The sequence below is a fragment of the Anthonomus grandis genome, chromosome 11 (genome assembly GCF_022605725.1).
Source record: "Anthonomus grandis grandis chromosome 11, icAntGran1.3, whole genome shotgun sequence".
NCBI classification, from domain to species: Eukaryota; Metazoa; Arthropoda; class Insecta; order Coleoptera; family Curculionidae; genus Anthonomus; species Anthonomus grandis.
In genome coordinates this window covers 14,687,336-14,704,241 of record NC_065556.1, presented here as the reverse complement: position 1 = coordinate 14,704,241, position 16,906 = coordinate 14,687,336, and the positions used below count along the sequence as shown (strand labels likewise).

General features: G+C 33.4%; 1 protein-coding gene across 4 annotated transcripts in view; it reads left to right on the top strand.

Annotated features, from left to right (window-relative positions):
- The window catches only part of LOC126742558 (ABC transporter G family member 20), a 126,039-nt gene that overhangs the window by 91,730 nt on the left and 17,403 nt on the right, over positions 1–16,906 (top strand). Inside the window, exon 1 of one of the 4 annotated variants that reach the window (XM_050449275.1) lies at positions 4,722–4,757. The exons of 2 other annotated variants lie outside the window; for them this stretch is intronic. In XM_050449275.1, the coding sequence (XP_050305232.1) occupies positions 4,732–4,757 (26 nt within the window). In that variant the 5' untranslated portion in view covers positions 4,722–4,731. Of the gene's footprint in view, positions 1–4,721; positions 4,758–15,208; positions 15,349–16,906 lie in introns of those variants that run through there. One more of the 4 variants, XM_050449277.1, reaches the window with a different exon arrangement.

Here is a 16,906-nt window from a genome sequence, read left to right as displayed (position 1 = left end):
AATTTCTTAAAGGCTCTTATTGATTCTCTCTCATCTAGGAAGGTAAATTTTCAGAAATCGATAGATATTATGATTTCTGCTGAATAATAAAAGTCACATAATGATAAAGTTTAAATAACTTTAGTAATTTCATTAATCGCATATTCTAAAAACATTCACAATAAAAACTGTTTGTAATTTTTCCCAGTCTCGTTCTCCAAATATCCACAAACATATTTTAGAACATTCCAGGAACATTCTAAAGTCGGAAATAAATATTATTAGAGCAAATTTGTAATATGACTGCATCTAATTAGAAAATAAATTATTGGCTAATAAAGGAAAACTGTTTTTGTTTGGTTCAAAATTACCCTGTCATTCTTCTGAATCACAGTCGTACTTAATTCGAGCGTAAATAAATAAGTAATGACTTGAAGGCTTGCATGTGCAAAACTGCAACAAATTACCCAGACAATATCTAAATATAATAATGGTTTTATTGTATTTATTTTAATAGATTCAAAGAGTGAACGCAAATTCTGATCACTATTAAAATTATATTATAAGAAAAAGCAAGGACTTTTGGTTGCAGCTCGACGGCGACTCATTTTGCTGCATTTTATTCACACTTCGTGTTACAAAGTCCAGTTTTTTTTTTGTTGCAGTTCTTTGCCAGTGCATTAGTAGGCGATTGTAATTATCATTATTGCTAATTAAAATATTTGTTTTATACGGATAAATCAATTAATCTGCTAAAGGTGTATCAGTTGTTGTATGAATGAATGAACAATGCCAACTTTATTTCTTATGTAACTTTTAGTAATAATTGTAATAATTATTGATTTTTGAAAATTTTCTTGCATAGGTAAGAGAGAATTAATGGTGGTTCAATAAAAGCCGCTAAGAGGACTTTAGCAGGAATAAAGAGATCACAGCTGCAGATATACCTACCTACAGTAAATTATTTTAATGATTGTAGGTGGCGGAACATCAAACATTAAAGAATTTTTTCATACTGTTAGATTTTTGGGAAAGTTATTTTCTTATTACAATTTGTGTAATTGGTTCTGCGGTATTATCGCAAAAACGGCACTGTACTTCTTTCTGGTGTACGTTTCATGGTGCCTAGGTTTAATGCTAGACATCCCCTAACTTTCTTTCTACCAAGGCCTCATACTAACATCCTGTTGAAATCGCCACTATATACAATAGGCGCTATATTTAATCGGATCTGTCACATGTGTGATATACATTTCTTTCCGGTTTATGTGATTGTCGATATCTTGGTGGATCTCTTGGGATTAAGACCTATGTATTTAAGTTATAGTTAGTAGGTATATTGCAGTTAATTTAATTTTGTTAATTTTGTTGAATATATGATTATCTTGTTAAACTTTTATAATTGAGTTTTTATATTATATAAATAGTTATTTGTTATAGTTTCTTGGATAATTCTTGAGATTGTAACTTAACTTTTCTTTAATTTTTTTAGGTTTGTTTTTTTCTTTAAACTATATTTTGCATTGTTTTGTAACTGTTTCCTGTTATTGGGCAAGTTGCCTATAGGAAATAAAGGCTTTGTATTATTATTATTATTATTATTATTATTATTATATTTTTGCCTTGCGGCAATCACACTCCCGTTTTACGGAAAATTCACTTATCCCAGATATCTAAGATATCAAAAGGACTAAGCTCTGAGGGGACTCTTTCCAGGTTGTCGGGCCCTGGATGTTGTTCGGTCTTCTGTACTCATGAACTTTCTGACGACCCGTGCTGTCCCCAGTAGCACCGCTTTTTGCATGTTTTTGTAGTGGTGCTCACTTAGTCCCAGTTGTTTAAGGTTCTCTACAAGTGTTTTTGGTATAAGTCCAGTTGACGAGATTATTATCGGAATTGTTTGAACATGCTCCATCTCCCATTGCCGTTTGATTTGCCCTTCAAGATCTCGATATTTGATGATCTTTTCGTTGTATTTTCCTTGGAGATTATTGTTATTAGGTATAGCAACGTCAATCAGCGTGGTTCTCCTTAGTCGCTTATCCACCAGGATAAAATGTGGTCTATTGTTGACAGTTCTTTGGTCGGTGAGAACAGTTCGGTCCCAGTACAACTTATACTTGCCATTTTCAAGAACCTTATGAAAAAAAAACCTTAACCTTAACCTTAATACTAAAATAACCTTAACCGTTTTTCTTGGCTTGAAATGTTACAAGCATAGAAAGATAGAAAATACATGGCCTTAGATTCTGATGCGCCTTTATGAAACTTAAATTATCTTTCTCCCTCATTCCGATTTGTTTTGTAATCCAATATGAACTACTTGTATTCCTTGATAAAATTCACATCTATTAGGGTACAATTACAATTTATATTCTCAGGATGTTTATGAAATAAAAACCGAAATAAAAAATTAATAAAGGTGTATATACTTATAGAATTTTCCTTATTTTCGAGAGAAGACGAGTAAGAGGAAACGTATTAACTAGATATTTTCTAAGCAAAGACATTTTGGTGAAAGTTCATTCTGGTGAATAAAAATAAAAGAAATTTCTGTAGTATAATCTAAATTCTTATGGGAATTATATATACTTATTTTTAGTTTTGCCTTACTAGTAAAATAAACATCCAATACACATATATTTATGAGAACTGTACTCTTTTCTTTGACTTTTTAACAGTTTTCACAATGATTTGGACAAATATTTCTAGAATTTTAACAAGTCATATTCATTATTATTTAGACTTCATATAGAATGTTGTTGATAACATTCATGGAAGCATAGTTATTGAAGTAAAGTTATTGAAGTTTCTACTGACCCAGTTTTTTTGAGGCCTTTTAACTCCATTGTAAGAATGCCATTTTCAACAGCCTGAACGAAACGAATGCGTCTTATTCAATAGTAACCTTAATCGAAACTTGGCTTGATCTTGTGACCCGAAATTAAGAGTATGCCAAATCATTCTAGGTCGCTCTCCCTCTATAACCGAAGTTGCTAATATAAACTTTTCCCCAAGATAAAAAATAACAAATATTTTATGTTCTGGTGGGATGAAAAAATGAAGCTTTTAAATGAACGTAAATATATTTATAACTTAGACCGTAAAAATTATAATTTAGAGAACTACATAGCATATAAAAAACTGTTGGCCAAATGCAAACTATACTTTAAAATCTAAGGAGAGCCGTTTAACTTTTGTAGTAGTCTTAACACTCAAAGTCCTCCAAAAAAAAATTGAAACATGGTAAACGGCATTAGGAAATCTTTGGTTAACAGTAATATAATACCAGTCATTAATGCTGCTGAACTTTTAGACTGGTTACATCCTATACAAACCGATCAGGACTTCACAAATAGCAGAAACAGCCATGGATGAGACAAAGAGAGAATGGGTCTCTGTAAAAATCGGAAATCCCAGCTTCTGTATTGGTAATGCTAACATTCCTTTTAATAAGGATGAGAGTAATACGTCATACAATTTCTTCAATATATGACGGTTACAAAGAAAAAAAATTGCCTAAGAAAACGAAAGTCACCACTAAAGATTAGTTTCCACAGCGTGCAAGAACCATATTTTCTTCATTTGGGTTATCTGCATAGGTATGAGAGAATCAATGGAAAGGTTTTCAACTTCATCAAAAAAAAAGAAAATCAGAGCTAAAGAAATAGATGTATCGGATAATGCAATTTTGCATTTTTTTATTCAAATGAGCTTGAAGTGATGAAAAATCTAAAATTTAAAGATGACAATATCAAAGTTTTTTCTTCGTTTTAAAAAAAAAAGTAGAATATTTTGAAGTAGAATCTGCATATTTTGTAAATGTTCACAATGCTTTTGGAACTTGAAATATTACATAATCTTGACCTTATAGAATACTGCTGGCTAAATCTATAGAACTATATATGTCATTATTAATGATCTAACCAGTTTTTTTCAGTCAGGTGATGTACGTACCTTGACCACTTTAAGTGGTTAAAATAACTTTAACTAACCAATAGATATTAAAAAATTACTTTCACTATATTGGAAAAAATGTCATTTTCAACATCCTGAGAGTAACAGAAAAATTCAGCTTTAAAGAATTTGCTACTTTGAATGAAAAATGGAAAAAATACGTCTCGCAGCATATCTGTTTGAAGAATTTTAAATATAGTAAATCTCTAAAAGTAGAAGTGTAACTCTAAAAGAAAAATATTGTGTCAATAGCTGTTTACCACAAAATATAGAAATAACCGTAAAATCAAAAACCAAGAATATCCCAGGAACATTTACATGAGAATTACTAACAGCTAAATAGGAAGGTGTTAGATTAAGAACTATAAAGTTACCACACAATACTATAGTATCAATGAACCTCTTTATGGCTGACTTTCCTGGTCTGATTATTAGGTCTCTACATGGTTTTTATATCCAAGTAGATGTGGTATGAGTTTCTGATTAAAATACCTAGAGGAAAAAGTGGAAAACCTTTTCAACAAGCTTTAAATCTGTATCAACAGACTTAATATTTTCATTACAAAATTGATAACATATTAAGTTATATTCAGCTCCATTTGGAATCGATTTCTGTCAAGAAAGATATATTGTTTATTTCAAGTGGGTATACTCTATTGTGATTTCACAACGTCCCCCAAGGCTAACAAAATGTGAATATGCAGATATAAGACATTTTAGAGTCTTTTCCTTATAATTATAATTTTTTTCAAAATCAAAATATTAATTTGTTCATTTAATTTCAGGTAGGTTACAATGGCAGTGAAGACTAGCGATTACTGGTAAGCGATTATTGTTATACTCTCTTGAAATTTTACTAGCCAAAGTAATAAAAATGTTAATAGCATATGGTCATAATAAATTCAATGGTAAAACCAGTTAATATTTTAAAAACTCATTAGCGTATTAAACCTAAAAATAACTTGTCACTAGGATACGCTTTGAATATTTTTGAAAAGTTGTTAAAAGACCTCGTTAAGAAACCTGATTTTAAATTGTATACATGTATAACTGGTATATAATTTTTAGATTCATTCATATTAATAATGATATTAATTTCCTGAATTATGAGAATTTTTTTTTCCATTTTAAAGTTTCCTTTTTTAAGTGGAGAATATAGATTAATACCAGTATCTCCCTAGTAAGAGATGATTAATTTCCAAAATCATAATTTTGATAAGATTTCGACATATATTTGACAAGCTAAATTAATTTGTTCCATTAAAAAGGAGTCTTTACAAAGATCTCCCAATTCTTGAGTTAATTCAAAATTTATCCACAACCATTTATTACGATATTATTTAGTCAGCATTTTGACAATATTTTACTCGGATATTTATATTAACTACAAATTTAAAAACATTCAAAACCAAAACTTTGGTCTAGACTTAACTGGAACTTACAAATTAGAGCAAATGGTTGTTGGCAAACGATCTATACAGGGTGTTTCTTAGCCTATACGCATAAACTTGGGAAATTATTGCTGACGGCAAATAATGACTAATAGTGAAAAAAAAAATTAGTAAAATAGTTTTACTTACGGAGATAAATGACTTATTAATTAAAATTAAAAAAAAACGTAAATTCTCCAAAATAAATGTTTATTTAACTATTGTAGTAACTGTTCGATGTTATTTCCATGACTTTCCATGAATACATAATTGAGCACGCCTAATCCAAGAGTTGCAGACAGTAGCTAATCCAGGTTGTAGTCGAATTTCCTCGGCGGCAGCAAATATCCGATTTCTTAATTCTTGTTCATTGTCAACTTCGGTTACATACACCAGAGATTTTAGGTGGACCCAAAAATAAAAGTCAAGCGGATTAAGGTCGGGTGATCGAGGAGGACATCCAATTGGACCACCTCGGCCTATCCATCGTTCGGGGCACATTCGATCCAAATGCCGTCGCACTGGTCGCGCAAAATGTGGTGGAGCACCATCGTGAAGAAACCACAAATTCTGCCTAATGTGAAGAGGGACTTCTTCAAGGAGTAATCCGGCAAATTTTGTCGCAAGAATTGTAAATAAAGAGCACCAGTTAGACGATTATCCAAAATGAAAGGGCCAATAAGTATTCCGTTTACAATTCCAGCCCACACATTTACTGAAAATCGTTGTTGAAAGTTTGTTCGCCGAATGGCATGCGGATTTTCAACTGCCCAAAAATGCGTGTTGCGAAAATTGTGAATACCATTGCGTGTAAAAATTGCTTCATCCGTACTTAAAATGTTCCTGGTAAAGTTTGGGTTTAACTGCTGCTGATGTAACAACCACTCGCAAAAGTTTACTCGAGGCGCATGATCCCTTGGAAGTAAAGCTTGTACCCTTTGGACGTGAAATGGATACAGTAATTCATGCCTTAAAATTCGCCAAACTGTGACTGGTGATAATCTAAATTGCGTTGCAATTGTTCAAGTGCTTATGTCAGGATGCTCTTCGATGATATCTAAAATCAAATTCTCCAGATTTAAAATGCGCCTAGGTCTAATGGCTCCACCATGTTGCCCTGGCCTCGGCCGCAAATTTCCAGTTTCTCTACCCCGGTGAACCACACGCAAAAAAGCTTCACGCGATGGATGATACCTATGAGGAAATCTTTGTGCATAAAGATTAGCTGCAGCCGCACTGTTTTGTCTTGATTCGCCGTATGCCAGTAACATGTCCATTAGTTCCTCATTTGAAAAATTATGCGGCAAAATTTTAATAAAAAACGAAATACGACCACAACTGTACCAACTGATAGCAAAGTAGGTACTACTAAACATAATAAACATCATCCGGACTTGTTTGCTTCTTAATTTGAAAACAAAATTCCACCTGATAAAGTTATTACATTTTTGTGAAAAAAAAAGAGTTATCTCAGAAACTGAAAATATTTTACTTAAATTTTTTTCACTATTAGTCATTATTTATTATTAGCAATAATTTTCCAAGTTTATGCGTATAGGTTAAGAAACACTCTGTATAAAAAAAGTCCAAAAATTCTTTTAATATTAGCGACACATAAATGGCTTAAGAGCAAATGAATCTTTATTCAATAAAACCATTAGCTTACAAGATCTGTACAAACCTTTAAGTTACATTTCTTTTAAAGAATCAACTAAGAATAGACCTTCGCAAATATTGCCAAATATTTTTAAATGTTTGAGAATATCCTTGCTTATTAGCTTAGAAATCTCCAAATAAGACATCAATTATAGTGTGTGTTCAGTAGGAGTTCAATTGAGTCTAATAACATACTAAATATCAGGAATTTGCCTTTTGTCTTCTCATATGTAATCTCGAAAAACTAAGAAATACAAAAAGCAGCAACCGGTTGTCATTTTGGCATTATTCTAAAAGTAATTCCTACAAAATAATGCGAAAGTTCGCATATATATGATGTTTCCACCCGTCAACATGATTAGGAGGTATACATCTTTGACAATTATAATAATGGAACTCTATTTTAAAAGCAATTTGGCTCCTTAAGAGTAAATAGAAAATATTTATTGTTTAACTTCAATATTTGAAGTAAATGTAATTGTATTGCAAAAATATACATTTATAAAAACCCACCTCTTAGTGTAGGAGTGTTAATACAGCCTAGTGCTCATCTTTACTTTACATATCACTTTATATTCAATATATACGTTTGTCTTTATATGCCCGATTGCGTAAAACCAGTTATCGGGTTAAAGAAGAAGAATTTAAGTTTTTGGGTTGAAAATTTACAAATCCAATTATAGATTGTATTTTTTCATTTTAAGTTTTTTATGAAATTGGGTTACGGATTTATATAAAATTTAATTTTAAGTCAACTCGCATAATTTCTAACCTGTTTTACCTTTCATAAACCGGTGCGAACATATAATTCGTCTGGTAGAAAACTGAAATAGAAATATTCAGTTTTCTGATTATTTCTTCCTTGTATGATTCCTTTAATGTTTCCTTCTGAAATATTGAGATAAAAATTACGGTAGGGATTGGGATTACTTACGGAAGAAATTCTTAAATAACCCACTTTCATCTTTTTTTACTGAATATATAACTATATACCTACATACAAAGCATCTATATAAATCTAATCTGCTTCGGAAAATGTTCCAACAAAAGCACGCGATTGATTTTTCTTTAATGTGCAGACATCTGTCATATATTCAACCAATATCAAATGTTTTCAAATGCTAGCAAATATTCAAATAACTGTTTTCCCTAGTAGCGTATGTTTGCAAAAATATTGACATATACAAAATATGCAACTATATTGCAAAGACACATAAAATTACATATTCTAAGAAAATATGACTGTACAACAAATATCCAGTGTCTTCCCTCGATTTCCTTCCTTGATAATATTGTAAGGATTAGTGATCTAGCTTTTAAAAGTGATGCGCTAGATATAAGTTCCCTGCATTAGCTTTCTGACAAAAAAAATATAGTTTCAATGTTTTCTCCGTTTGTGCAATCGTGCCCATCAATTTGTAGGTTTTTTGAAAACATCACAACAGCTCAACATCAAGTTGAGATTCTTTTTAAAATAATTTTATTCGATGATTGGCCTGAATTGTGTTGTTATAAGGAATTACTATTCAATATCAAGAAAGAGTTAATTAAAATAGAACTAACCAATAATGTAACCCATGGTGCCACGAAATTTATCTGCTGTATCTACAGACTACCAAGCGACACCCAATATAGACGGCTCTTTTTGAACCTGGTTGATTGCATTAATCATCTGCAAATTGACTACCCAAGCGCAGAAATCATCGTCATGGGTGATTTTAACGTTCACAATATCAACTGGCTGCGCTTCTGCAACAAGAACGACGATAAAGGACGAGAAGCTGAGCTATTTGCCACCATATGCGGGCTTACGCAGCTTGTGGAGGAACCTCCCAGAATCCCCGATCGAGACGGCGAGTTCGCGAGTCTCCTAGATCTGGTCTTGGCTTCAGACCCTGACTCGTACACTGTATCAGTACATGCCCCCCTAGGAACATCGGACCACAAATTGATTACAGTCTCTTGCCAGTTGGAGGTTAAAACGCAGGATCCTCCGATGCCGCGGAAGGCATGGCACTATAAATCAGCAGAGTGGAACCATCTTCAGGAATTTTATCGCTCATTCCCTTGGAAAGAAGTCTGCTTTAGAACCAGTAACATCTCAGAATGTGCAAACCAAATTACAGAGACGATCTTGGCAGGAAATGCGGATATATCTACTAAATGCGGATCAAACAACAAGCAATGGATTAACCTGAATTGCAAAAAGGCAGTAAACACTAAAAACGTAGCATATCGCAAATGGCGTCAACATCCTTCCATCGAAAATCGGAGGAACTTTTTAGCCTCCAGAAATAGCTGCAAGCGAATTATTGATGAATGCAAAGAGAGTCACAACAACAGGATCAAAAACAAACTGCTAAACTGCCTAAATGGAACAAGATCTTTCTGGTCGGTATCGAAAGCCGTTAGTTAAGGATTTGCTAAGTCGGCCTTGCCACCCCTAACAGCAGATGATGGTTCTATCGCGGTAACAGCAAGGGAAAAAGCCAACTTACTGGGTAAATTCTTTGCGTCCAATTCTACTCTGCACTCGCAAGGCAAAACACCGCCATATTTGTCAAGGGTGAATTCATCGATGGGAGAAATTTCGTTTCCCCAACGAATTATAAATAAAATTCTTAAAAGCGTAGACACCAACAAAACTTCTGGACCCGATGGAATTCCAGCCCTAATACTAAAACGTTGTGCAGACGAATTGACTCCTCCCTTATGTAGACTGTTCACGGCATCGTATAAGCAGGGCCAATTTCCAACAAGCTGGAAAACTGCTCGAGTGCAAACTGTACCCAAAAAGGGTAAGAAGACGATGCCCTCCAATTACCGCCCGATTGCACTAGTTCAAGTAATATCGAAGATTATGGAGAAAGCAGTCAACCAACAACTGTTAAGATATCTGGAATCATCTGGACTCATCAGCAATCATCAATACGGCTTCCGAAAGCTTAGATCCACCGGCGATCTTCTGGCTTACGTCACACACTTGTGGACGGAGGCCATGGAGAAGCACGGCGAGTCCCGCTCAGTCGCTCTTAACATTTCCAAGGCATTTGACAGAGTGTGGCATGAGGGACTACTAACCAAGCTCTCCTCAATCGGCATACAAAACTCATTATTGAATTGGATCAAAAGTTTTCTTGAACAACGAACAATCCAAGTAGCCGTCGATGGATACCTCTCCGACAAATTTAACATTAACGCTGGAGTCTCTCAAGGATGCATTCTATCCCTCACCCTTTTCTTGATATATATCAACGATTTACTAGGAACCACTGTCAATCCAATCTACAGCTTTGCGGACGATAGCACACTTATTTCCACATTTAAGTCCGCCAAACCAACGACAGCCGCAAGTTCTCAGAATCTTAGGCAGCAACAAGTAGCTTCAATCAACAACGATATTAGAGCAATCTTGGACTGGGGCGGTAACAATCTGGTCAATTTTAACGCTAAAAAAACGCAGGCTGCAGTATTTACGATGAAGACTAACCTTGGTGGCCCGGAGCTGGTTATGACAGGGAAAACATTGCCAATAAAATCATCTTTACATTTTCTAGAAGTCGAGGTCACCAACAGTGTGTCCTGGCATGACCACGTTGCCGAGGTCGCCAGGGCGGCTTCCAAAAAACTCGGAGTGCTTTTCAAAACGAAAAAACTGTATACACCAGAACAGCTGCTGACTCTTTATAAGGCTCAAATACGCCCTTCCCTCGAGTATTGCTCGCATATCTGGAGCTCTGCACCCAAGTATAGTTTAAACCTGCTAGATTCTATACAGAAGAGAGCTATTCGTCTTATCGACAAACCAGAACTGACAAAGAGTCTGGATAGTCTGGAGCACAGGAGAAAGGTGCTCTGAAAAATCTCTGTTTATTCTACCGTTATTATCACGGTAAGTGCTCCTCTGAGCTGGCAGGCCTGATTCCACCCAGGGCTGTTCCGGCAAGAAGGACGCGTTTAGCAGTTGCGGCTCATCAACATCAAGTCCACCTGCCTACCCCAAGGACGTCGCTGTATCGGGACTCATTCATCTGGAGAACATCTTCTTTGTGGAACGGGCTTCCACCTCACATATTACCCGACGCATACAACCTACAGCGATTCAAGATAAATGCCAACAAATATCTTCGCGCAAGCACCACTCCAAGAGTGACATAGGACTTTCCTCTTATGCTTGTGTTTACCATAAAAAAAATAGATCAAGCAACAATATACAAACAACAAACCCCTATATTCTAAAGTGGTATGGGTTGGGTTAGGTTGGTATATCCTCTAACGGGGTTAATACGATTAAGTCTGTATGCCAAACCTCCGCTGAAGAGGTGCAATCATCTCAAGGTGACCCTGATAAAATTGTACTTCATTTGATATAGTTATACTTCCATTTTGATCTAACACGGCAGCGAAACAGGAGGTTAAACTTAAATATGTAAAAAAAATGTGAAATTCTGGAAATTTTATCTTAAGATTCCAGAGTAAAGCTTTAGAAGAAGTACCTAATTATATATATAATAAACCAAACCTCTTTAAAGCCTGACCTAACAATGTCAACATTAAGTATGAAGTATGAGTCGAAAGTTATGCCAAAGATCAGTAATCTGATTAAGTCCACTCAATATATTGTGGTTGATGGAATAATTAATTGTAGGTGATCTGTGATCTAGAATAAATGACAACACTTTTTTCAGCAACATCAAGTTGTTGTGGTGTTTTTAGCTCACCAAACCTCCAAGGAGATGGAACCTTTCCTCAATACTGTTTATTATAAGGTAACGTCATCTTTCAAAACAATTATTTCTTATAATTCGGACTTTTGGATTGCAGATGAGCATAGATAATTTTTCATGCAAAATATAAAACTAATTTAACATTTGTAATGTTTTTAACATTTACAAATAAAACCTTTATACGTTTTAATAAACGAATTGCTTAGTAAATATACTAAAATGTTGCACGCAAAACAAGAAAATTGATTGTCCAACAGTGGCAAATGATTTAAATTTGTTTAACATGCAATTTAAATACACCAGGTACTCATCGTAATGATACTGTACGACCTAATTTTTTAGTGGATAATTACGGATTCATGGCATGTACAGGTAAAAACCCCAAGAGCTTGTACTTTTTTTAAGGACATTTAATCTATTTTTGCATATAAAATTTGAAGGTAAATTCGACCATTTTAAACGGGGTCTAATTCACGTAAATTATTGCATATTGTACGTGACCATTAATATTAAAGACAAATCATTTATTCGTCTCTTACTCATCATCCGGCAATCGACAATTCTTTTTGTTTAAGGAATTGATTTAATTAATTATTAAATTTTATTTGCCTTTGGTAATTTAGTCCATTTACACCATTAATAAGGATAAACCAAGTTGATCACAAACAAAAATTACCTTACGTCTTTCTCATAAATTTGTAATAAGAAACTAAAATAAAACTAGGGAATTTACAGGGGTCATTGTTTCTTTGCACGAACAAAAGAGCCTAATTAAAAATTAAGCATAGTCATCAACAACAAATTTATTCTTTCTATTTATCTGATACAAAAAATGTAACAAATTGTGTTATTATTATTAGGTCATTGAACTAGACCAGAATTTGGATAAGCGTAATGCCAATCGCAAAAAAATTACGCGAAATACTGTTAGGCTCACAATCGATTCACTGTTGTAAGAAATGGGTGTGTACGGATTTTTCTATATATAAAAAGTGATTATCTCATCTTAAAATTTTGATTTATTTAGTTTTTGTTTTAATTAAATATTCCTATTGGGTGACCTAAGAAGCGCAAAAGAAAAGTGACTGGTATGCTTACAGGTATGATATAAGGAAGACCTATGTGGAAGCAAAAAAATCAGCGAAAAAGCGAGAAGAATGGAGCTATAGTTTGACATGAGCATAGAACAATTTGCAAAAGATACAAATGCGTTACTATTGTCCAACTAGAAGTATTCACAAAATTCTAAGTAGCACAGTAAAAACGTAATGATAGAAAATGAAAACGACGGCTGGATAGGATCTTGAATAGTAAGTTCTTCAAAACTTTCTTAAAAATACCAAGAGTGGAACATGGAGGTGATTGGTTCTTAATAACTATAATCTAAGTCTTTCATTACCTTTCATTTACCTCTCTTTTATTTAAGATGGTTACTGAACTTACTGCTAAGTAGTATTTAAATCTCTCTGAATATCTCTTATAGCAACTTGGTGACTGACGGGTTTAAAAGTATTAATTTGTCAAACATGAAATTATAAAAATGCAAAACATGACGCTTTTCGAATTACCTGGAACTTCTGTTTTCACTTTATGTCATTGATCAAGGGCAAGCCAGACTAAGACGTTGTATTGCTTATAACAGCAGTGACATCAAAGAATCCGGATAATCTGTAAGGATGCATGAACAGAAGAAATGACATCAGAAATGATTACATTATTTCCAGATAGAATTCTGATTCAGCCTTCGAGGTTGATATTTCAAGAAGCAGAAGTGTAGAACTACAGCGACCGTAGGATTCGTGGGGATCCGATATGGTACAGAGGCAGTCTGGGTCAAAGACTGACAAGTGATTTATTCAAGAGAGATTCCATCCGTTAGGGAATTTCGCATCGATCTTTTAGAAAGAAATCTTTGCAATACTTGAATGTACGAAAGACAATTCTAACTCTTCTGGTGACAAATCATTAAAGCGATTAAGAGTAAAGAGTCAAAAGACCCAGGCTTCCTAAATTAAATGCTGTTAAATCGTAATCGTTTACCGAGTTTCACAATGTGATTCGATCAAATGATTATTTGATTTTAACGATAATCCCATTAAAAGATGATTTATTCGAATCGGTTGTCCTCCAGGAATCTTAAGAATGCTACTTAGTCTTAGAAATGCATATCGTGTGACGGAAACCCGAAAATTGGACACACAATACTATAAAAGAGTGGAAAAATCTCCATAGTTGGATAATACTGAGAAGAATATTAAAAAAAAACATTCTTGAATGAACTGGCATCTGTCACAATTAATAGAGGTAATTAAGAGTTATTAATTTAACCCTTGATAAAGTAAAGTATAACAGGTAACAGTTTTAACAGGAGCGACCACGATAGAGGTACTTAGAAAAAATAGGTGAGTAATTATCTGAAGGAGGGAATGAGATAGTCTGTCTATAGTCTTTGATAGTCAAATAGTCATAAATGTTAATTTTGATTACAACATTCGTCTTATTAAAAGATGATTCAGACGACATTAATTATCCCAAAAGGTATCTCTAAGAGTATTGACTTATTATAAAACGCACTTCTAGGCCATTTGTTATTTGTGGTCCTTATTTGAATTTAATGATACACATCGGATCACAGATGACTGTAGAAACATGAAAAACGATCTGGTTAAGCTAAAATTTCAAATGAATGGATCACGGATGGATACGATTGAAAGATGGATGTTAGACAGTTGTTTATCATGCTTACATTCATGTAGAAGTCTTACTTAACTCGTCGAAATAAGCAAAACAATAAAACAAAAGGCCAGGTCTTAAACTCCTGGTATTAGTCAATTTCAGTGATAGCAGGGCAATAAAAAGTTAATATATATGGCTGTCTCTCTAAAGGAATACCAGAAATAATGAATACCTCTATTATCCATAGCAGATTAGTACAGTAAAAATTCCTAGGTTAGGGAGGAGGAGTCTATTTCTTTGAGAGTGACTAAAATTTAGCCTTTAACCAAGTATTTGAGTCTATAGTACTTAATTAAAGCCATAAGAGCTGCTTAAAAAATTTTAATAGAATTTTTTTAAGGTACTATCGTTAGGGAAACAGGTGTCGAGTGGTAAATAAGTATTGTTAATTTTGTGTAATTTACTGTAACACTTTAATCAACTGATTTACTAACGTAGTGAAATATAACGACATATATTTTGGGAGTGGCTCTTAAATTATAAATATATATAGTGCTTTTAATTATAAAAAGAACTTTTATGACACGTGCATAATATTGCATCCTTATAGCAAAAAAAACACATTTGACCTAAAAACCAGAATAAAATAGTAAATAAGGCAATTAGCGAAATTACTCGACCATTTTTATAATTTTCTAAATGGCCACTGTTGAGGACAAACAGGTAACATAGGAAATTAATTACTTAGCTTGTATATTAATTAAGTGTTCAATATTTTTTTAGGGGCTAACGCAAACATCGCTTGGCGTCAGTTTCATGTGCGTATAGGTACATCATGGACTGGTTTCATGATGGAATAAATGTGATAATTGACAAGTAGATGTTAAGTGTGATAATATTGCTGGACATTTTTTTGGAATGATGTAAGCAGACATTTTTTTCAGTAATTCTAATCTAACTGAAGTTAGCAAAAAATATTTGAACAAGACCAGTAGATAACATAAAAATTTTTTGTTTTCAAAACTTAAAATATTGTGATCATTTATTTATCAATATGTCAAGTCACTAAGTCACTGGTTTTGCACAATTAGTTTGCGGTTGCGGATGACTTTTAGGTGGCATTTTTTATTTAACTTAATAATACATTACACTAGAATATCTTCTACTAATAAATAGGCAAGATGGGTTTAGATTACATACTAGTTAAGCTTCTATGTCTCAAAGAATAGATTTCGATGTAGCTTCAGTGTAGCTTAATCAGTCAAAAAAACCATCAGAAGAGTATTAAGACAACATTGCAAGAATCGTTATCTAATTAATAACGTATCAATATCGGATAAAGTCTTGTCCTGAATGTGCCTAGAATCAATACCATCTCCAAACATGTAGTAAAATACGAAAATGTCAATGATTAAAGATGTGTTGAATCTATACATTAGTGGGACATAAAACCGTCTTATGGTTAAATGTACCAAAATGCTTTTTTGTCTTAAACCTAACCATTTTTTTTCTATTTAGGACTGGGAATAAATTTTAAAAATCATCAAATTAGTTTCAATGACTATCTGGATCACTGATAATAAAGAGTATCTGTTTCCGTCACCGTCAAAAATGGTCATCAGCCATTTAGTTTTGTTGTTAATGGGGCAAAAGAAAACTCTCAATTTGTAATAATTTAACTATCAATAAAATAGTTAATTAGTATAGTAAGGTAAGTTATGCAAGTAGGATCTTTAAATTCGATAAGGCAATATTAGCAGAAAAAATTAAGTGTGATTTTTCCTTCACTATCCTTAATGACTTTTAGCCACAATTCAACTCATTAATGACAGAGCAATAGAAAATTGGGATTTGGAAACCATTCTCGGACTCAACTCAATTTCATTCACTGAACTATCAAAATTACTTGTGAAATCAACGTCACGCCTTAAACTTGACTCCGTCACCTTTAGGTAAACCCAAAGTAAATGGCTTTCAGTTTAGTGGATAATTTTTGTGGATTAGGTAAATTTTAGTGGCGTTTCTTTGATAGACTAATACCCGATATCTCACGTATATGGCAAGAGAAATTTTCATTACAATAAATGTAAGCGTTTATCTGTCATTTTCTGTACTATTCCAAAAATGTCAATCCCTCTCTCCTCATATTTTAACAATTCCTCGCATATTTGAATGCGAAAAGCGAATGTTTTACTACGTACGCTAGAATATACGTTTATAGGACAGCTTTTGGAACAAGTAATACATATTTTGTACATAATAGGCATTCAATGCGTACTTGTGTTGTTTGTGTTAGCACTTAATATACAACTAGTAACAATTAGACCTTTGGACTTGTTTTTGTGTTAGATAAAATTATAATAGCTAAATACTGTTAAACACCTTAGAAAAAAACGACATTAGTTAAACTTAAGAACTTATCACACAAAAATTACATTTTCTTGGCGGTTGGCTATTGACATACTCGAGTAAACAACACCT